This window comes from Mustela putorius, unplaced genomic scaffold (genome assembly GCF_011764305.1).
Source record: "Mustela putorius furo isolate JIRA1106 unplaced genomic scaffold, ASM1176430v1.1 tig00003937_pilon_pilon_pilon, whole genome shotgun sequence".
Classification (NCBI taxonomy): Eukaryota; Metazoa; Chordata; class Mammalia; order Carnivora; family Mustelidae; genus Mustela; species Mustela putorius.
The window spans coordinates 3,778,590-3,800,876 of NW_025422082.1; the positions used below are offsets into that span (position 1 = coordinate 3,778,590).

The 22,287-nt window shown below is 53.3% G+C and overlaps 1 protein-coding gene across 3 annotated transcripts in view; it reads right to left on the reverse strand.

The window, feature by feature from the left end:
- Positions 1–22,287, reverse strand: part of LOXL2 (lysyl oxidase like 2) — an 87,472-nt gene that overhangs the window by 17,007 nt on the left and 48,178 nt on the right. The window contains exons 5-7 of one of the 3 annotated variants that reach the window (XM_004763266.3): positions 16,349–16,571; positions 12,033–12,234; positions 5,462–5,613 (exon numbers count right to left, since the gene is read on the reverse strand). In XM_004763266.3, the coding sequence (XP_004763323.1) occupies positions 5,462–5,613; positions 12,033–12,234; positions 16,349–16,571 (577 nt within the window). Of the gene's footprint in view, positions 1–5,461; positions 5,614–12,032; positions 12,238–16,348; positions 16,572–22,287 lie in introns of all 3 variants that reach the window. The other 2 variants (XM_004763265.3, XM_004763267.3) reach the window with 2 other exon arrangements.

Here is a 22,287-nt window from a genome sequence, read left to right on the forward strand (position 1 = left end):
GCAGCATCACTGAGAGCCTGCTGCGAGTCTGCATGGTGCCCAGTGCAGGCTGGTGTATTAGGTCCCGACCTGCAGGCAGCCCAAGGCCTTAGAGGCCTGGGCACTGACCCCCACTGCTGCACCAGCCCCTGCTCCCTGCTGCCATCCCTGAGACGCCTGGGGAGGGCTGCCCTTAGAAACAGACACCCAGGAGGATGCACCAATGTTAGAACTTAAATGTTAGAACTTAAAATTATTAAAAATGTTAGAACTCCCTGAGACTTCTTCTTGGGCCCTTTGGTCATCAGCACACCCTCTGCTTGGCTGGTTCCAGCTCCCAATCTCATCTGCCCCCGTCCCCACTGTCCTCTCCACCAGAACTCCCTTCTGAGACCCCGTAACCAGCCGCCTATTTGACAGTTCAAATACTGTCATAGTCCACGTGTCAGTTTCAGGGAGACCCCAAATCTGAACGTGCATCTTCTCCATCTCCATCTAAACCTGTGTTCTATCTCCTTGTTCCCCTATTGCAGCAAAAGGCACTCCCGTGTACTCCAGGGGCAGCACACTTTCTGCAAAGGGCTGGGAGATGTTTTAGGGTTCATGGGTCGTGTGCTCCGTGTCACAAGTACTCAGCTCTGCTGCACAGCTTAAGAGCGGCCCGGGCTAATGGGTCAATGGCCAAGCGTGGCTGTGTTCCCAGTAAAAGTATAATGACAAAAACAGGCAGAGGGATCGGTCTGGCCTGCGAGCTGTCCTTTGCTGATCTCAGTTGACTCTGTTATACAAGCCAGCCATCCCGAGCCGCCCTCCACACCGTCCTCTCTCTCTCCCCCGCAACAACCAGTCAGAATCTTCCTCGGTGGATTTTATCTCCAAAGTCTCTTTCCAGTTCCTCGCTTCCCTTCCCTCTGCGTGGACCCTCCTGTCTCAGGGCCATCATCCCCTGCCCGAGCCAGACCCCTTCCTTCTCTCCCGGCCTCCGCTCTGGACTTCATCACCTGCTTGTCTGGTCAGAAGCCAGCGTAAGCTCTGAAAGGCCCCTGCTCGTATCGCTTCCTGGCTCGGAGCATGGCAGCGGCTTCCCCTTGCTCCGCCACTCACGCTTCCATCCTGTTCTGTGACCTCCAGGCACGCAGGCCTTCCTCCGGTTTTCACGGCTACCTCTCTTGCCCAAGTCACACAGTAAGCCCCGTGTAAGCCCACTACGTATAGGTGCCCTTCTGCCCAGCTGATTTTTGTTCACCCTTCTGATTCCGCACCCTGAGCCACTTCCCTCTCATTGGGGTCCTTGGCCATGGACACACTCCATCGCTCCCTACACGTCTCCCTCTGAGCAGTTATAATTAAGCTAACTCGCCATTTGTTTAACATCTGTCTCCCCTGCGCGAGTGTAAGCTCCTAAGAGCAGAGCTGTGTTTGTGCGGTTTCCTGTGTGATCGAGAATTAAGACGGTACCTCACAAATATCAGGCTCTCCAACAATACATTTGGAAAGAACGAATGAATGATCAGTCTTATGGACTGAAAGCATGGACCAGCTTAGGCGAGCTCAAGCAGAGAGATCTAGAGATTGGGGAAGGGCTCTAAAAATGCTCGCCTTCATCCAAACACCTTACACTGCTTCCTTTATACGCCTAGCAATTCATTCCTTTGGGACAAGGCATGACGCCTCCAGGAACCCTCACATACTGGGCTGTTGCCTTGCCAATTCTTAGAAACAGCATAACTCCTGGGACATACATCTCAAATCTTATTATGGATTTAGGAGTTTCAAAGGTCAATGAGGTCAGCTGGCAAAAAGACAAGCCAAGGGCAGCCATGATGCCGGGTCTACCTCCCAGGCTTGTGGAGAGGAAGATTTAAATGAGATAATTCATGGAAAATCCTCACATCGTTAAGTGCTCAAGAAATATTAGTCAGCATCCTAGTAATGATCTTTATTAGGGTGGAGTCCCTTCAGAAACCAAAACTCTCTTCAGAAGAACTAGAAGGGGTTCTAGGCAAGAAGAAGGCTGGCCTTTGGGAGGCCAACATTTGTCTTCTGAGCGTTTCTGGGCTAAGAGCCGGGGTGAAGGTAGGCACTGGACACGGTCTTAGATCTGGATCATACTTTACCCACGACTAACATATCTTTGGGTCTATGTAAAAACACAGACAAATAAGAAGAGCAGAGCCACTGAGAAAATCCCAGAACAGCAGAAGGCAGGCTACCGGGCTTCAACATGCCAAGGAAAAGGCAGCACCTTGGGCAGGGTGTGTGTTTAAACCTATCAGGGGCATCTCTAGGTCACCACGGGCCATCCCCCTCCCCTTGCCCCCACCAAGCCCGTGCATCCTGGGGAGGTGGAGGCTATGGGAATGAACCATCCGGTAGGCCAGGTGAGCACTGAGGCTAATGCCAGTGGGCAGTGAGGCTAAGAGCAGAATGACTTTTTTTTTTTTTAAAGATTTTATTTATTTATTTGACAGAGAGAAATTACAAGTACACTGAGAGGCAGGCAGAGAAAGAGAGAAGGAAGCAGGCTCCCCACTGAGCAGAGAGCCTGACGCGGGACTCGATCCCAGGACCCTGAGATCATGACCTGAGCCGAAGGCAGCGGCTTAACCCACTGAGCCACCCAGGTGCCCGAGCAGAATGACTTTTAATCGGGTTTGTTACTGTTTTAGAGTTCCTTGTGGACAGTGCCTTGCCTCATGGACTATTGTAACAGTCAGTGACAGGGACCAGGGTTCCACAGCTCTGGGAGTTTCAAGATGCACTGTGGGCCTTTTCTTATTTTCTAGAGAAGACCAGAGGGAGCAAGAGGCCAGCCATGAAGCTCTAACATAGCCCAGGACACCGTTCTCCATGCCCCGGGCCCCACTCTGAGGCCCCAGCATTCTGGAAACAGCCAGATGTGCCAGCTAGAGGTGTTCTGCCCTCACCAGCATGGGAGGGACACCGAGAGGCCTCGGGTCAGCCAGCGAGGATGCCAGGGAGGGTCCAGCGTCCTTAGAGTTTCTGAAAATAACCCTGGCACTTCCTTATTCCTTTGGTTCTCGATGGCAGTAGTCTGGGGTCTGAAAGAAGGGCGTGGAGCACGGGCAGCTACGTTCTCCTGAACACCAACAGGGAAAGCAAAACCCTTCCCGCCAGTGGCGTCCAGCAAGGCTGCCTCGTGTTTTGATAAGGTTGTGGTTAACCAGTCCCACACCTATTTTGGGACGTGAGGGGGTAGGAGGCAAGGGAACACGACCCGGATGTCAGCCTGAAAGGAAGTACAGGCACTTGCCAACTCAACATTCCTCACACAGGCTTGGCCTTGCTAACCAGGCCAGGCCAGGGGAGGCCCACAGCTCAGAGGTGAACCGGTGGTCAGCAGGGGTGGTCGCCCGGGAAGCCCACCTGCCCTTCCTAGAGCCTCCTGGGCTTGGCTACCCCCTCCCAGCAGCAAGAGGAATGAGGCTTTGCTGGGGCCGGATGACCAAAGCTGCCGGCTTCCAAGTGTGCGGTCTCTAGTAGCCATTCAAGAGAAAAGTCAATTTCCTACCAAACGGGGGTGGCAGAGAAGCCAGGGAAATCATCTCTCTCAACGTCCTTCTTTCCAGAGGAGTAAACTCAAGCCTCAAAGAAATTATGGAAGGAATCAGCCAGTGAGTGACGGCAAACTGACTGGTGTGCCCATAGAATTCCTGTGCCGCAGCCCAACCCGTTAATATGGCTGTATTGGGAGAAAGGGTGTTTCAAGAGGTAATTATATTAAATGAGGTCATAAGGATGGGCCCTAGTGCAATACGGTGGGCACACTTATAAGACGAGGAAGAGACACGGGGGATGCATACACTGAGACCGCATGAGGACACAGGAGGAGGCGGCCATCCGCAAGCCAGGGAGAGAGGCCTCGGCAGAAACCAGCCCAGCCAGCACTTTGATCTTGGATTTCTAGCCCCTCCAGTTGTGAGGACCAACATTTTTAGCGTCGAAGCCTCTCAGTCCGTGGTGTTTTGTTATGGCGGCCCCAGCAAACCAACCCGTGATAACAGCTGAGAGTCTTGGCGGTTCTGTCTGGCATACCTGCCGGTGCCCTTGGCAGCCCCGAGCCACACCACGTGACGGGCTGGCCTGCTGCAGGGCTGAGGCAACCCGTATGGCCTGTGAGACTTTCTTTCACAGGGGACCTTGCTCATTTCCTTCCCTCGGAGGATGGGAGGCTGGGGTAAAATCTCCCAGGCCTCCTGCTTGAGCTCAGGGAGCACCTGCTGGACCCTGGAGGGCCCATGCAAGGGTGAGGCCGTTGGTGCTGGGAGCACAGTGTCCCTGCTGGCATCACCGAGCGCACAGCCTGGTTCAGCCATCCCAACCACAAAGTGCATCTGCAAAACATCACTTTCTTTGGCCTAGGTCTTTCATTTGGGTTGAAAACCCCACTCCACCCACCCACCTCCAATCAGCCTAAAGGTCAGGCTGCCGCTGCATACCAGGACCGGGGCACGTCACCTTCCACATCTCCGTTCAGCTATCTTGCACGGTTGCCAGACGACTGGAGATGGCAAGCGTCTCCCGTAGCCATGGACTTGTGGCCCATGCTCCCACTCACCCACAGGCAAACGCACAGCTTGGCTGGGGGCTGTGGGGGTCCCAGTTTGGATCCAAACGCATGTCGTGGCTGACTGGTTTGGCATGCCGGTGCCAAGGTCAAGAATCACGGTTGAAGCAAGAACCCAACAGGGGGGCCATCTTGCGCCCTGATGTGTCTGCATTTGCTCGTTTTTAAAATAAGCACTTAAGAAACTCTTCCAACGGGCCAATCGGGTAGCAGGTGACGCCTGGGACTCAACCAAATACGTGGGACAGTGAAGAGCAATGAATAGAATGTACTAGACCTTTCCTGAAGATGGGGGAGACCAAGAGGAATTCATCTTGTTGGCTAGCCCTGTGGGAAAAACCACCCAAGCCTGGAGACACGCTGATGTAGGATATTAGAGACTTACCTCAGGAGAGGAAAGGTGTGTCTTTGGTATAATGTTGTTAAGGTTTCCCTTCTTTCCCTCTGGTTATCAAACTACACTTTTCTGTCCCCAAATAATGTCTATACCGTGCTTACCATTGTGTAACTTATAGATCTGCTGTCAATGTGGTTGCCCTGGGTCCTTGCACAGGGATCATGCCAAGGGTGTCACAGGTGCTACGGACCTTGAGACCCTTACAGAAAGGACTAGCGATCACGCCACATGTTCAGTCCCCATGCAGGGGGGTGGCATGCAGCAGGGGCCTGATATCTGCCCCTGAGGAACAGCGTGCTTATCCATACATTTTCTCCCTCGGCACACTTATGGAGTGCAAGGCGACAAAGTCGTTAATAGTGACAGCAGCAGAGCCTGACCCTTTCTGAGCTCATCCTCAGAGGACTCAAATTCCACCTGTGAGAACCCTTGAGTGTGAGGCCACCTGGCTCAGACTTTCTAGGGCTCAGTGACCAAAACAGAGCACAGCCCCTCACCTTCTTCTGGAAGCCCATGGCAGGGATGTTACATCTCACGCCGGCATCTTCCTCGTGGTTGCAGCCCTGAGACTCGGCATTGAATTTGCAGTCTATGATGGACTTCTCATTCCCGGTGCACTCGATTTCGTTGAGGTGGATGGGTCCTATTCCTGCGGGAGGAAAACAAGCATATGCTACTGACAGCTTCCAGAGGAAAGTTTCTGGAATGTGCAAGAAAGTCCTAGACAGGAAGGACGTGTTTGTCCCATCCTCAAACTCTTCCAGCTGCGTCCCATAATCAGCTCAGGCTCCAGGGCTCCTCTCCATGGAGAGAATTGCTTCTTGTCTTGGGATTCACTTCTCCCCTGAAAGCAAATCAAATGTGCCACTAACTTCCTGCACGACCCTGGCCAATGCACTCAGCCTCTCTGAATATTGGTTTTCTTCTGGGATAAAGCGTTGGATGAGAAGACACCTAAGGTCCCTCTTCAACTTTAATACCCTGTGTGTTTTGAACCTGAAGGGGTGACTAGCCCTACAGAATTAGAGTCCCTGCAGGAAAGTGACAGCACGATCAAATTGGATAATTTGAACAGAGTTAGAAAAAGGGATTTTGAAAATAAAGGTAAGGGGTGCCTGGGTGGCTCATTCAGTTGTGTCTGACTTTTTCTTTCTTTCTTTCTTTTTTTTTTTTTTTAAGTATGTCTGACTCTTGATTTCAGCTCAAGATCTCAGAGTCCTGGAATCGAGCCCTGCACCAGGAGCCATGCTCAGCAGGGAGCCTGCTTGAGGATTCTCTCCCTCTCTCTCTCTTTGTCCCTACCCCACTCATGTGCACGCATACTCTCGTGCTCTCTAAACTAAATAAATAAATCTTAAAAAAAAAAAAAGAAGATAATAAAGGTATGGACAGAGTGTAGGGAAATCACAAAATCACAACGGGTAGTCCAACACTCAGATGCTAATAACAATGGGACACAGAAACAGCTCCTAGACCTGCAGGAGTGAGGGGGAAGATACATATCCGACCCGGAGAGCAAAGAAGTTGTATGGAAAGGCCACCTGTTAAGAGCCATTACTGGTCCAAGAGGGACACAGCGGCTTGCAGGGACCCTGCAAGGAGAAGAGACACCTGGCCTCCCACCTCTCCCCTGCCTGTCTCCTGCCAGTGTTCCCTGCTGCACGCACCTGAGTGTGCCCCCCGGGCACTGGCAGTGTGGACAGGGGAGCTGCTGGGGCAGAGACAGCAAATCATCTGACAAGTGACCAATGGTGAACATGCAGGGAAGCTGCTCTCTTATGCACCCACATAACCACGGGGAGCCCCCCACTGCTGGGGAGAGAGAATTCCTAACCTGACCAACCTCGACTTAGCTCAGCTCACAGGGTTACCTCCCCTCTGTCTAGCCCATCAACGTGGATGGAAGCCCAGTTATCTCTGGGAGCTCTGGGCTGCACTGACTCCCTCTTTGGTCCCCGCCCTGCCTGAGATCACCTCTCTCTCCTGACCCTCACCCACCATCCTCCTCTCGCTCAGGTCCTGCCCCTCAACACTCAGAGACTCACCCCTCATCTGACAGCTGCCCTCCCCTAAGCACCGCGCCCCCCGGCCTGTCACTTTCATCCCCATCAGAGTGAACTTCTTAGAAATGTTGTCTGTTTTGTCCCCTCTATTTCCCCGGCCAGCAGAAGGACCATCTCCCACCTGCTTCTGTGCCAGCCCTCTCCATCCTGGGAAGTCCGGCTCGATGTTCTCAGCAGAGCCCAGAGCTCATCTCCGTATCCCCTCTCCCTCTGTGGTTGACAAGGAATCTGTCACCACACCTGTGTCCTCCCCTAAATTTGGGTGCTCTGCGTTTCTGTCGTCACAACGCTCATCACACCCTGTCTTCTCCCATTTGGACAAATGCAACAGCCTCTAGGCTCTGTCCTGCCTGTTCATTCCAAAGTATTTGCTGCAGGGTAGCCCAAGAGAGCTGTTAATGCCTGTTGAATCAAGTCACTCCCCATCTAAAGTCTCTGGAATGGCTTCTCACTGCATTGAAGGGTAAAATCCACAGTCTCCAGGGGGCCCGTTCGGCACAATGTGGCCTCTCACTTAGCCTTCTGACTCAGCCTGCTCCTCCCATCTCCGCTGTCCCACCACCTCCTCTGGCTGCTTAACTGAGCTTAGCTTTTCCTCTGCATGTATCCTCTGTCCAGCCCATCTTCTTCTCCCCCTCACCAGCTAACTCTCAGCCTTCAGGGCTCGGCTTTGACCACTTTCTTCGAGAAGCCTTTCTGACTCCTGTCTGAGCTAAGCCCCTCTGTTCCGTGTCTGCTTCCCTACTGGGCTGGAGGCCCCATAAGGGCAGACGTCATGTCTGTGTTCCTTCTGTGATCTCCGTTGCAGAGGTTTCCAGAGACACTCGGTATCTAGGCTCACCAAGGCCAAAATTAACATCCAGGAGCAACCTATGTTAGCAAGAGAGAGCCAAGTTTCCCTTCCCTTGGAAATTCACAAATTCACAAATTCAATTCACAAACAATAAGGCTTCCAATTCAATCGATTAAAACACAGTGACTATAGCTGGAAGCATCCGAGGTCTCAGAGCACAGAGGCTGTAACAGTACAGACCCCGAACAGGGTCCTCAAGGCAAGCAGGAGTCCCAGCTCCAGGAATCAGGTGGACACAGAGACGGCAGCACCCTTGGACCTGAGTGTCCGATGTAGGGCTTGCTTGACGACTGTCAGAAGGATGGCGTGTATTTCTTGAGCACTTACTACGTACGTGCTGGTTCCTGTACTACACACATCGCGTACATGAACTCATCAAGTCATTGCCAGTCAGTACAATGAGGAAACGGGAGGCTGACGATGAAGTAGCGAGCCTGATGGAGGGACCAGGAGGCAAACCAGGCAGTCTGGCTCCACAATGGGATTCTCTCCTGATGAGAAAAGCCCCGTGTGCTGGACGAAAGCAGAAGGTTGCCGTGCAAAAGCGCGGAGCGTTTGGGAGTGCCTGTGTTCTTCATCTGGGGATGCTCTCTTGGCCCCTCCAACACCTCTTTTTGCTGACCTAGCTAGAGGTCCGCCTCCAAGGATCTCAAAGCCTTCCTTGGACCCCACTCTGCCAGACACCAGCTCACTCCCACCTGCAGCTTCTTCTGTCCACACCTCTCCCTGGGAGGCGAGGAGAGACTAGAGGAGGGAGCCTGCATCTCCTTAGGGAGCGACAGGCGCTTTCAGAGCCCTACCTCCCTCATCTGTCAAAGGCCATAATGACATCTCTCTGGCAGGGTGGGGTTGAGAAGGAATGACAGACACCAAGGATGGTCAGTTACCAGCGGCTCAGGAAGCGGTAGAGTATCCGGATCCCATCTCATATCCCGTGGGCCCTCTGAATGCAGGTTCTCTTTGAGGGAGGCTATTTCTAGTTTCCCCCCTTTGACCCGAGCCCCAGGGAACCAGAAACCATTACTGTAAATGTTTGTGGAATAAATGAATTCTCCATTTCAGGGCCCAGCCCAAACAGTCCTCAGTGAACGCTTATGAATCACTGGCCTACGGGACTGGCCCGGGGAGGAAAGGTTTGTACAAGAGCCTAATGTGCTCTAGACTCCAACTAACAACTGGTTGTCTCCTTCCAGCCTCACTTGTATAAATGCCCACAGGGTTCTCAGACACATGGGGATGGGGATCCGGAGGGCGAGCCCCACGTTCCTGAGGTAGACACACTCACGGCACAGAGATGGGAACACCAGTGTTTCTCACTGTTTTCCTGCAACTCCCAGTTCTGCAGGGTGGAAGGCGTCCCTGAAGGCTGCTGGCCTGGGTCTACCGAGGCTTGTAGTGCCTGTGGGCATCCTGACTCCCAGCATTCGCCTGCTCCTGGTTCTGGACTGACCCCTGCATTATTCCTCTTCACGATGCCTTCCCCACCTGCACCTTGGCCCTATTCTTCCCCCAAATATCAAGCCTTGGCCCCGGGATGGGAGGGGGGTACTACAGGCCAGGGCCGAAGCAGAGCACTGGGATAAGCCTAACCCCCTGGAGTGGTGTCACAGACTCTAGACCCACAGTCAACTCTTCGGGTCCCAGTCACATTTTTAAGAGCCCAGTAGAATACAGTACGACATAGCATGGCATTTTGCATGTCGTAGAGGTCAGCACTGTTTCCAGAAACTTCTGTTTCAGCTTTATGTGCATGGCCTGTCCCATCATGTGTATTTCTGCTGTGGGATGTCAGGCAAAGGGCTTTCTAAGCCACTGTTCTAAAGCTGCCCTGACCCACACAGCCACTGACCACACAGAGCAAGTGGACCATGGCCCGTCCACACCGAGATGCTCTCTAAGTATAATGCACAGCTTAGAGTTCAAAGTTTGGTAGGCAAAATGTACACTATCTCATTAATAGCACTGATGGTGATGACATATTGAAATCATAATATTTGGGATATAGTGAACTAAGGGAAATATATTATTAAAATTAATTTTTTTCTTTTTATTTATTTGGCTCCAAGACAATTTAAAATTACTTCTGTGGCTCCTGCTATATTTCTATTGGACAGCTAAGGGGCAGAGTGCTCAAAATTCTTTACCAAGCATTCACTCAGCTGATCCTACTTATGCAACTGGAATTCATTCATTCATTCATTCATTCATTCATGTGTTCTTCATAAAATGAACAACCTAGAGCACTATGAGTCAGGTACAGACTCAGCATTAGGGATACAGAGGTGAAGGACACAGCCCCTCTCCTCATGCAGCGCTGGGTCTTGGGAGGAGGTGGTCGTGGAAACAGCCAGCTGGAGTCCAGATGTGTGCAGGGGGTCCCAAGGCACAAAAGCACAGTGTCTGACTCCGACCTGACCTCCAACCTGATGATAAGAGCGGGTCTCAGAGAATCATAGGAGGCTGGAGCCATGACTCCAGTGTAGAATCTGAAACCCCAGGTTTTGCTCAAGGTCACCGAGCAGGGAGGTAGCAAGGCTGGGACTGGGGCTCAGACTGCTGGCCTCTTAGTCCTTGCCTTTCACATCCAAACTATGGGTGTGGTTGCTCAGTCCATTGACCAGAGCCGGGACTGAACTGACTCCATCTGCTCTGTGACTTGACATTGACTGTGGACTTTTCCCTTCCTGCCTACCAGAGTTGACCTGCCCAGAGTGGTGGCAGATCATAAATCACCCAGTGGTTCTTTCACGACAGCATCAAAAATGCCAGCGGTCTCTTCCAGAGTTTGGTAGGTCCCTGGAAACCTGCGGCCGCTCTGGGCAGTGAAGTAACTAGGTCAAATAGCACACGCCCACAATAGATGGAATGCTTATGTCATCCAGTGCTTATTTGTTTCTCAGAATGAGTGGGCTTTGTCCCGCAGGCCTTGGGAAAGCACAGACCAACACATCAGCCAATGGGGGGCCTGGACTGTGGGGGTATTTGCCATCCAGGGGAGCTCCAAAGAGCTCACCATGACTAGGGAGAAGAGGACTGGCCTGCGGTATAACTGAGGCTTCTAGTTGGCACAACGCAACGTCAGAGGCCAGCCTAGATCCCTAACCTTCTGTGCATGCTTAGGAAGCTTGTGGGATTGCAGAATGGGGATTCTGAATGTGCACAGGACTGGGCCATGGTGGACATACCAGGAGAAGCCCAAATCTGAGAGCTAATGACTCGGGTTTCAGATTTTCTCCACCATTCATTATGAAGGCTTGTCCTCTCATGCCTCCAGGCCTCGGCTGTTGGATCAGATGAACTGAGGTCCTCCCCAGCAGGGCATCTCTGATTCCAGGACTCTCTCTCCAGTCCACTGGGCTGTTCCTTCCTCCAGCCTGTGATCAATGACCTCACCACATTCCTCTCTGTCTCTGCGGGGCGATGGCCCTTGTCCGGCAGTATGGAAACATCTCCTCACAGGACAGGATGCCCCACCCTTGTCAGAAAGGGAAGCTGTCTGTCATGTCCTCATGTCACGTTTACATCACTGTTCTCAATGAAATGACCTGCTCGAAAGCCTCTTATACTTTTGTTCTCTGCTTAGATGAAAGATTTGTTCGGGACACTTAATAAGAACCAGGCCCCTTCTCGTTAGCATCACGTGACATCCAGAGCGGGGCATCCTGTTCCCAGTCTCTGGTGGCAGGGAGAGAATGTTTGTGGGGCTATGCTAGAGTGGGAAAGTGAGATGACTTTTGAGATTCTTGTGTGCCTGGGGTGGGCCACGGCCAGAGGAATTCTGAGATCCTGTCCTAGAGGAAGGGCCTGAGAATTCCAGCTTTCTCGGTGGGGCAGTGGAGAGCACTGGGTTGCGAGCTAGGAGACCTCCATTAAAGTCTTCATGGGCTGCTAATAATGTTGTCTGATCTTGGTTACTCACTTCTTTCTCTGGGTCTCAGCTTCCAAATTCATAAAATGGAAGTTCGGGGTTCTAAGTTCCCTTCCAGCTCTGACTACTGGGAGAGGCCTGGCATTCTCGAACAGGGCAGCAGCTGCAGGAGGGAGGAGGCCAAACAGGAAGACCCTGAAAAGCCTGAAGCCAGCCTGCTGGGGCTGGGCTCCCTGTGCCATGCTCCCCATAGAGAGACCCCAGAACGTTTCCCCAGTCCTTACCTTGCCCCAGCTGGGAGCCAGTGATGGCCTCTTTGGCACTCCCGAAGCCCAGTTCTCTGCAGACGACGCTGGCAGACACCAGGTCCCACTTGTCATCACAGACAGTGCCCCATTCTCCGTTCTTGAGCACCTCCACTCGGCCCTCCCCGATGTTGGCACCACCTCTCAACCGCACCAGAGGTTGCTGGAGAGACACACGGTCCTGCTGAGTGCAAAAGCCGAAGCACGTTCTGCAGGCAGGCACTGCCCATCCACCCTCTCTTCTCTGCCGCCCCCCTCCGCAGCGAGGTGCCTGGGCTAGGAGCTGAGCCTGTGCAGGCACCTAACCAAGAAGGTGGGGGACTAAGGCAGTGGACACTGCGCGGGGATGGGGAGCCTGCCGCGTGTCCTCGCGCTGCACTTCCTGCTACCGCTACCTCTGATTCTACCCCAGGTCCAAATCAGCCTGGCTCTTCAAGAGGCAGCCCCACTAGGTGTGCAGAGAGGGTGGGTGCTTACAGCTTATTATTTTTTTTTTATTAACATAGAATATATTATTTGCCCCAGGGGTACAGGTCCATGAATCATCAGGCTTACACAATTCACAGCACTCACCATAGCACATAAACTCCCCAATGTCCATCCCCCCCAGCCACCCCATCCCTACCACCCGCCTCCAGCAACCCTCAGTTTGTTTCCTGAGATTAAGAGTCTTTATGGCTTGACTCCCTCCCCAGTCCTATCTTGTTTTATTTTTTCCCTCCCTACACCCCATGACCCCCCACCCTGCCTCTCAAATTCCTCATACCAGAAAGATCATATGATAGCTGTCTTTCTCTGATTGACTTATTTCGCTCAGCATAATACCCTCTACTTCCATCCATGTTCTTGAAAATGGCAAGATTTCCTTTCTTTTGATGGCTGCATAGTATTCCAGTGTATGTGTGTGTGTGTGTGTGTATTGTATAGTATATTGTGTGTGTATTGTGTGTATTGTATACGTATACACACACACACATCTTCTTTATCCATTCATCTGTTGATGGACATCTAGGTTCTTGCCATAGTTTGGCTATTGTGGACATTGCTGCTATAAACATTGGGGTGCCCGTGCCCCTTCAGATCCCTACATTTGAATCTTTAGGGTAAATACCCAGTAGTGTGATTACTGGGTCGTAGGGTAGCTCTATTTTCAACTTTTTGAGGAATCTTCATACTGTTTTCCAGAGTGGCTGCACCAGCTTGCATTCCCACCAACAGTGTAGGAGGGTTCCCCTTTCTCCGCGTCCTCGCCAGCACCTGTCATTTCCTGTCTTGTTAATTTTAGCCATTCTGACTGGTGTGAGGTGATATCTCATTGTGGTTTTGATTTGTATCTCCCTGATGCCGAGTGATGTGGAGCACTTTTTCATGTGTCTGTTGGCCATCTGGATGTCTGCTTTGCAGAAATGTCTGTTCATGTCCTCTGCCCATTTCTTGATTGGATTATTTGTTCTTTGGGTGTTGAGTTTGATCAGTTCTTTATAGATTTTGGATACTAGCTCTTTATCTGATATGTCATTTGCAAATATCTTCTCCCATTCTGTCAGTTGTCTTTTGGTTTTGTTAACTGTTTCCTTTGCTGTGCAAAAGCTTTTGATCTTGATGAAATCCCAATAGTTCATTTTTGCCCTTGCTTCCCTTGCCTTTGGCATTGTTCCTAGGAAGAAGTTGCTGCGGCTGAGGTCGAAGAGGTTGCTGCCTGTGTTCTCCTCAAGGATTTTGATGGACTCCTGCCTCACATCAGGTCTTTCATCCATTTTGAGTCTATTTTTGTTTGTGGTGTAAGGAAATGGTCCAGTTTCATTCTTCTGCATGTGGCTGTCCAGTTTTCCCAACACTATTTGTTGAAGAGACTGTCTTTTTCCCATTAGACATTTTTCCTGGGTGCTTATGGTTTAAACGCCCCTAAGTGCTCACTGACAGCTTGGAAACCGGGTGGAACACAGGGTTTATTTAATCACATGGGCATAAGAGCCAATTTCCACCAGTGCTCAGACCAGAACCTGCATGTCCATTCTCTAGCCGAGGTTCCCACTCAGCCACATGGCTCCCTCCCACTAGCGGTGCCTTGTGGCTGCCATGGCAGGGCAGGGCGCAGTGATAGCCCCCAGGCTTACAGACCATGGGGACTGCTCTGAGCCAGGCACTAGCCAGAGAAGAGGCACAGGGGTGTGTGCAAACACCCGGAACCTACAAGCTTTAGGGAACAAACCAGATTCTGCCGGCTGCAGCCTGTTTGCCGTGGAGCAGTGCCCTCTCCCTTCCCCCACCAGCCGGCCCAAGCTGTCTAGCTTGGGCAGCTGTAGCTCCCATGTTCTGGAAACTGATCATATGGGCTTGTGGGTGGGAGCAACACATGGGAAGAGGAGGGGGAGGACAGGAGGTGGCTGCTCATTTATGAGGGGGCAGACCCTGTATTCCTCTAGCCTGATGGAGGCAGACTGCCCAAGAACCTCGTCCCAGCCTGGCAGTGACCATGCAGAGTCAGCTGGGCCCGGAGGAAAGAGAGAAACCAAGGGAAAATGTGATGTAAGACTCACTCCCCCTTTTTTTTCTAAATTCCTTTGGCATGAACTTGATTCCTTTGCTTTAAACCACACAGCAAAAGGAATTCCAAAACAGTAGGGTCTGACCCATGAGAAAAGCTTGGAGGCTCAGGCTGAGGCTGTAGGAAGGATGTGGCCATCACATCGTGTGGCAGGGGCAGGGGGCAAGCGAGGGTGTGTGGGGGATGCGGGCAGGGGTGTGGCACTGTCAAGGGGGCTGTCTATGTTGCCTGGCTGCATGTGTGTGCTGGGGGGGGCTGTGTATTTTGGAGGCCCCCGGGAGACTGAGGCGGTGGAGATGGTTGGCTGCTGGAAGCGTCAGGAAGGCACTCCAAATGGTTGATGGCTGGGCTCACGGTATTCGTTTCATTCTTTTCATTGAAGACTTTTTCTTTTGTGCGAACACACTGCCCCCCACCTGGGAAGCGGCACCCAACTGGTTTATCTGCCTCCCGCCCAGGCTTCCGTTTTCCTTTGGATGAGTGTTACCACCCCCTTCCCAAGAGCAGGTCCTTAGATGTTGACGGGGAGAGGAGGTGGCAGAGGGGAAAGATGGGAGAGACAGGGAGAGGGAAAGAGACTCAGAGTGAGGTATTTGAGACTGGGAAGGGGCTGCTCCTCCTGTCCCATGGCCTGGATCCAGCTGAAACACCGTCTATCCCCATCATGGCCTTTCCCCTTCCTATTACCCGTGACGTGGTCAGAGCTCACCTGCCCGTGTGAGCGTGGAGGTTTTATCTGGCATGGGGAATCGCTCCTTAATAAATGAGCGGCCACCCTTCCTACCCTCCTTCTCCTCCTCCCATGCTATTGCCACCCCCCAGTCCCCTGTGAGCAGTTTCCAGAACATGCACAACCCAGAGAACCTTTGGTGGACGTAGAAAAAAAGGTAGGGTATGATTTTCAAGGGAAGATAGAGGAGCGCACGTCCCCTGTTTGAGAGACTGTGTCTAGACTGCCATGGTGGGGACAGTTCACCTGTCCTAAGAAACCAGACACTCGAAACAGGGCTGTCATTTATGTGAGCAGATGTACTCCGACATATCTTGAACACACTCATACACACACAGTGAACATGTGTGCACACGCACATGCGAGAACACACGTACACATGAACACACATATGTGAACACGTATGTGCACACACAGGTGCTGCTTGCGCACTCAGAAGGTGACTGAGGGCTACGAGTGACACAGACATGAATGGCAGATTTTCCTTGTCTGTCTTGGTGAACACTTTTAAAAATCTTTATCCTTTCTGTTGCAGAACAAAACACGCTCAGAAACACTTGTAGCAGAGTTCAGGTGCTTTTGAGAATTATGCTGACTTTCCCACCACCCCCAACACTCCTGTCCTCTGGGAATTGAGCAGGACTCCCCTGCCCCTGCCTTTTGAGCCTGGCCAGAAGGCAGCGCACAGAGCCCGTGACAGTGGGTAGGAAGTGCTTTCCTCTCCTTGGTATCTGTCCTGCACGTAGAGGATTCTGGTCTCAGAGTGGAGGAGCAATGGTAGAAGGCCAGGTAGGGGTGCTGAGCATTTGGGGCCCTGCGGCACATCACACTCTAGAGGTGGCATCTATGGGCGAGGCCGGCCCGGACAGGGGTCCCACTACATTCCTACCCTGTAGGCAAGTGGTCTGAGCTGGGGCCAGCATTCCTCATTCTTTCCTGGGTGGGGGGGTCCTCCGCTCCCTGGCCTACATCCCGCCCCCCCCCCTCAAGGAGCCAGACCTCTGGCCGTGTCCTCACCTCTGGCTTGTAGGCTTTCCGGAATCTCGAGGGCCCGTCAGGGCTGAAGACCTGGCCAGGCACACAGCTCACCACAGCCGGCAGCCCATTCTCACAGGTGACATTCTTCACTGGGTCCAGCAACACCTGCGGGCCGAGCTTGCAGCTGGAGATGTGGGCCTCCGTGCCCGTGCAGTCCATGGAGAACGGCCAGTAGCGCTGTTTCTTCCGGGCGGCAAACATCCTGCGGGGGGCGAGACGGGCCGGCTGACCAGGGCATCATAGCACCCACCCCCACCTCGTTCCTTCCACGACTGGGGAATGGGGACACAGGGCCAGCTGCTATGCTGGCTTCTGGGGATCTGGTGGGGAATGAAACGGGCCACAGTCCATGCACCTGGACCTCAGCCTCGATGAGTGATAGAGCACTCGCTGAGCACCTCAGCCGTGCGGGACACCATGCTGGGCGCTGGGGAGCAGGACCTGGAAGGGCGGATATGGCCTCCTTCCCCCAGGTAGCCTAGGTGCTAGGAGAGGAGAGACTCAGGAGCGAGATAACACTAAAGCCTATAAACACAAAACGCAGGGATTTAAATGAGGTAAGATCCCCGGTCCCAGGAAATCCTCAGTCCCAGGCAAACCAGAATGGTTGCTCACCTAAACGCTTCAGAAAATTTCCACACAGTCGGTTGGGGTTTCTTGCTTGTGTCAACGAGCAGAACGAGCTGAATGTTAAACTCTCTCCCAGTGACACACAAGATCAAAGGTGTGGATCCAATTAGAAGCAACCAACGAGAATAGTCTTAAATCACCCCATGGGCTGAATCAAAGCATAACTTGTTGGAAATGAAAATGGTCATGAAAGTCAGCCACGGACCTTATCAAATATTCACATGGGAGCCAGTGAGGCTGATGGTGTCCATGGAGCATTGCCTAAGGGAAGGTCTTAGCCTGTATTATGCGTAAAGTATTCCTTTTTATGTGTTTCTGGAAGGCAGAATAAAGGTTAAGGTGAGCCAAAGTGTTTTCTAAAACAATAACCAACCGATAAATAAGGAACTGGTCAACAGAAAGGTAACCGTGCCTCAGGTTCCCCCTCTCCACATGAGAAGGGAATGGGATCTCCTTGGTAAGACTGCTTATACCACCTGTGAAGCAATTAAAACCACACACAGGAAGGGCTTCGTCTGTGTCTGTAAAAGCACCGGCAACTATCTCGTTAAAGGAGAAACAACGGCGATACGAGACGGTAGGGCTCCCCAGGGTTGCCGTCCTGAGACACGTTCTCAGGGAGGAGCAGGATTTGAGCTAGGCTCTGAATGACGGTGAGATTTGCAAAGGAAGGTGTCACAGGGCGTCCTCGGTCCTCTCAACGCCGTCCCAGCTCTCTGGGGGTCTGTGTGCTTGTCCCTGCTTGGCAGAACCACACACAGCCAGACAGACCCACAGCATTGCTGCCGGCTGCCCAGGGGAGGGGCCTCCCAGGGCAGGCTGGCCCAGGGCGGGGCAGACCAGGGCGGGGCAGAAGAGGGGGTCCTGTTTCTGCTGGTAGGGGAGGCCTTGGGAGTTTCCACTTTGTTAAGGAGTGAAGGGATGTGAACACGGAGGAAGGTGAAACCCTACAGACACTGCCAATATTTTTTCTTAACCCGAAATTTCGACGGGTAATAGTTCTAGTGTACCTGTGTGCCCAACGACAGAGAATCTTTAAAAAAAGGACTCTCTTGGGAAATTTCCAAGCACTGTGGCCCCTCCCCACTTTGTGCACACGAGGCTGCTGCCTTTGAAATCACAACCTCCAGCTCGTTCCCCATGACACCCCTACCTCGGACTGGAGACCACCCTTGAGGGCTGTCTCCCGCTTGTTCCTCTGGCCACCTCCATGTTAGGTGAGCAAACCCACTCGGGGGAGACCAGCTGAGCAAGGCCTAAAACATCCTCTTGCTTCCAGGGTTCAGTGAACAGCGCCCTCACCCAGCAAGAGATGTACTGAGCTCAGTGTAGACTGCAGGGCCTACAGCAAACACAGATCTGCTCTGGTCTTTCCCAGGCAGGCCCTGCTTCTCTCTCACATCAGCTCACAGGAATGCACAGGCCTCCACTACACCCGGCAGCGGTCCCCCCTCCCCCACTCAGTCACTCAGTGAGTCACCAGCTCCAGGGCCAGGTCCCGGGTTGGGGGTGGGGTGCAGACATGAGGCAAGTCCTGGGGAGGACAGCCCGGGCCAGGTCTCCTGTTTGGAGGGTGACTGGAGTGAGGGGCAGCTTTGGGCCCCGGGGGGCAGCCTGCTGGAGAAAGGGGTGTCTAGGCCTATGAACCCTCGGCGGGGTTGTTGCGCCCGAAAATGAAAAGTCCTCCTGGCTCTTCCCCAGCCAAGGGAAAAGCGAGATTTTGTTAGGGATCCTGCCAGCTACTGTGTATGCCTGTTCCAAGGATGAATTCCAGAATTTGGGAAATAACCACAAGATGGGCTCGGGGACCCACTGGGCCCACTGTGAGATGGGCCTGAGCTAAAACTCCATTAATCACCTGACCTTCAGGAGCCCCTCCTCTTACTGGAGAGCCAAAGTGACCAGTGGGTCTACTGGAAGCAGTGTCGTTCAGAGCCTGTGTCTAGTCCTGCTAAAATTCTGGTTATTTCCCCTTCCCCGGTGCACCCTTTGGTAAGAGGCCATTGGTCCCTTTGGGGAAGGCTGGGTAATTGATTAGCTGGGGTCCTTCTTCAAGGGAACCTGGCCTCCCCTTCACTCAAGGGGTCCTGCGTGTAAGCTGGCTCAGGTCTGGGACTTTGGGGAGGGGTGCAACTCTCTGTTTTTATGACTCATGTTTGATTTTTCTTCTCTCTCCTAGAGTTTCTGTCACCTAGAACGAGTAAGAATTCGGTAGGCTTCCTATCCATTGCTTCTAGGAACACCATGACCAACCAGCCCACACCATGGGTCTGTAGGGGTCAAGATGCTGTCATTCGGGAACCACGCTCACCTGGCCTTGGGAGGCTGAGTGCTGTCCCCCGGCCCTTCTGCCCTGGGATCCAGTCACATGCAGCCCCACTCCGCAGTTATGGGGAGGTATGGCCTGTAGAGAAGAGCTCTCCGGGAGTTCTTAAGAACGCCAGGGTTTCCCACACAGATTTATTCCTCAGTCCTAGGGCAAGCGTGTCTTCTGGACCCTCCCAGGGTGGGTGAGAGCTCAGATGACAAGTGCACTCCAATGTTTCAGTCTCTGTAAGTCTTTGAATCCCTTCCTTTGCGTGAAATCAAGGAGAGCTGGCATGTCCCTTTCGCTCACCGTGGGCCAAATTTTGGCCCTAGTCTCAGCCAACTAACCATATTGTTAAAGTTTTTCCTAACTCCTGAGAGGCAACATTAGAGGCAGAATCTCAGCTTCGTGAGCTCATATCAATAAATTAGCGTCAACACTGGGGTCCTGCTCTAAGAAAAAAAAAAAAAAAGATCACAAAATGCTCCTGGCTCCAAGAAAGGGCCTTGAAGCTTCAGTCTGATTAGCTTCAAGGAGCATTCATGGTTCCCCGGGGCCGGAGCAAAAGTCCGCTAATGGCAAAGCAGCTGACTCCACTCCGGGCGACCCAGAGGGCACAAGGACTCTGAGGGACCTGCAGGAACCACCTGGAGGGCAGAGGGTGGCGAGCTGGGAGGCTCTGATGAAGAGCTGTGGCCCTGGCCCTGGGGATGACCGAGGCCCCTCTCTGGCCACCAAACACACCAGCTGGCAGACAGAGCAAAGGGGGCGAGGCCTCAGGCACCGCCCAGGTAAATGTCTAAGGCTGCAAAGCTTCTTCGGACCGAGTGGAGATGGCTAACCCCACTCTAGACAGAATCACTTTGAGAACGATTTTCTTCCCAGGGTGAAGGGCGTCCCTGGAACTGACGCACGTCAGCAACAGCAGGGACAGGGACAGGCTGCGGCAAGGGCTGGGGAAGGAGGCTGCTGGAAGGCGCAGACTCGGGGACCATGCAGGGTGACCCTCACTCGGCTCCTAGGCCTCTGCTGTCCATAGCCTCTCAGCACAGCTCCCAGACCCCTGTCCCTAGGCCAGCCCTGCCCAGCTCCTAGACTAAACAGCCGCCCCCCGTGGTGGGGCCCTGTGCCCTGTAGCCAGGCCCTGCCTTTGGGGTCGAGTAGAGCAGGAGCCTGGGGCTGGAGGGGGCAATAGCTGTGTGGAGAACACACCTGGACTCCCCAGTGTCCTGGACTCTGTAACCCCCAGTGCCCTGATCTGCAGGCCTGCATCTCCTTCTCTGTGGACTGAGGACTCGGACCAGGTGATGTCTGAGGCTGCTGCATGCCCTGGGAGTCCCCGTTCGTCACTAACAGCTTCCTCTAGCCAGCTGCCATCACGGTCCCAACAGCACCACTGAGGCAGAAACTTCCCAGTGTGCCTTTCTGTCTGGGGACCCAGCTGTCCGCTGAGTCTCAGAGGCTAACAGGAAACACGGCTACAAGCTTTAGTGCCCGCCCTCCTGCCCTCTCTGGCTAGGGTCGGGAATCAGCAGCGTCCTTAATCATCTCCCAACTTGGCTGAGAACACCACCCTCCGCTGTGGCCTTGGATGCCTCCCAGCCCTTGGGGCCTCTTCCTGTCCCAGTTTGAACAGGGAAGCCAGACACAGGGGTGGGAGGAGCGAGAAGACAGCTTCCAACCAGGCCCTTGAGAGGATCGCTTGGGGCACAGCCGCCAAACGCAGATCTGAGACCCCTCCTCGAAAGCAGGAAGGGGACTCAGGACCATCCTCAGCTAGGGAGACGGCTTTCAAATGCTCTCTGTACAAGGCATGTGCAGCCTGGCCTTGGTCTGATGGCAGCCTTCCCACTAGGACTGGGCTGGGGGCTGTGGTGGGGCCAGCCAGGGGAGGGGTTTGCTTTTCTTGGCTCCAGTGGGTCGGAAAAGCTGAGAAGGTGTCCCCAGGGAAGGAGCTGACCAGCTGTCGGGAGCTGGCCAGAGACTCAGAGGCCTGAGACCACTCCGCCTCCCAGCTGCCCTGGGCTACCAGGAAGCTCTGGGCCTTATCTTGGCTTGCGGGGGGCGGGGTGGGGGGCGGAGGGTGGGAATCGACACTGCAATCATCCACAGGGGTGTTGTGAGCCTTCCTGGCTGCCCACGCTCACCCCAGTGGCCGACTGGGGCTCCAACCAAAGGCGCGGGGCCAAGCCCACGGAGTGATGCAGCCCGCCCTGACCCCAGGGATCTGGAAGTAGAGCTTGGCTTGGAACCCACGTCTTGTGACTTCGAAATTCCCTGCCCTTGGTTTGAAAGGAGAGAGGCAGTGTTGTGAGTCCACACTCTCTAGGAGGGCAGACCCGGAAGCTGGAGACCTGTGTTCGGACCTTAGTTCCTACTTTTTTTGACCCGGAAACAGCCCCCTACTTCCTGGTGCTGTGAGGGTTCGAGGCTAGGAGCAGAGCCCATCCCACAGATGGTCAGAAACAGACCGTCATTACCATTAGTAATAAACAGACCTCATTAATAATGAGGAAGACCCCACTGTCAACCAAGGTACTCCAGTGGCAAGCCTGTCAGGGGGCCGAATCCCTTCACAGGACACCCCTCGGGGCAGGTTACTCTGAGTCTCCTTGGTATCTCACCTCTCTGCCCCCCAGGGAGATGCTAACTTTGGAAACCATACCAGCACTGTAAGGTTTAACCAGGATGGGTGTAACTGAGTCAAATCAACCATTTTTTAATTTCCTGACAGTTGCTGAAAGGCCCAGATTATCCTCTCAATAATCACTTGCTGAGGAAAAGTGGACATGTCCCCTGAAGCTGGCATTGCCCCGCTCCTGGCCCGGCTAGTACTGTCCTCGTTCAACCCCTGTTGTCACTGTGAGGACCGTCTATCCCGACTGGCGGGATTTCTCCAGGCTCGAGCACCTTGAACTTCATCTCTGCTCTCACCGACCTTCATCACACTTTGGGGGGGTATGTGTCTCCCACAGGACAG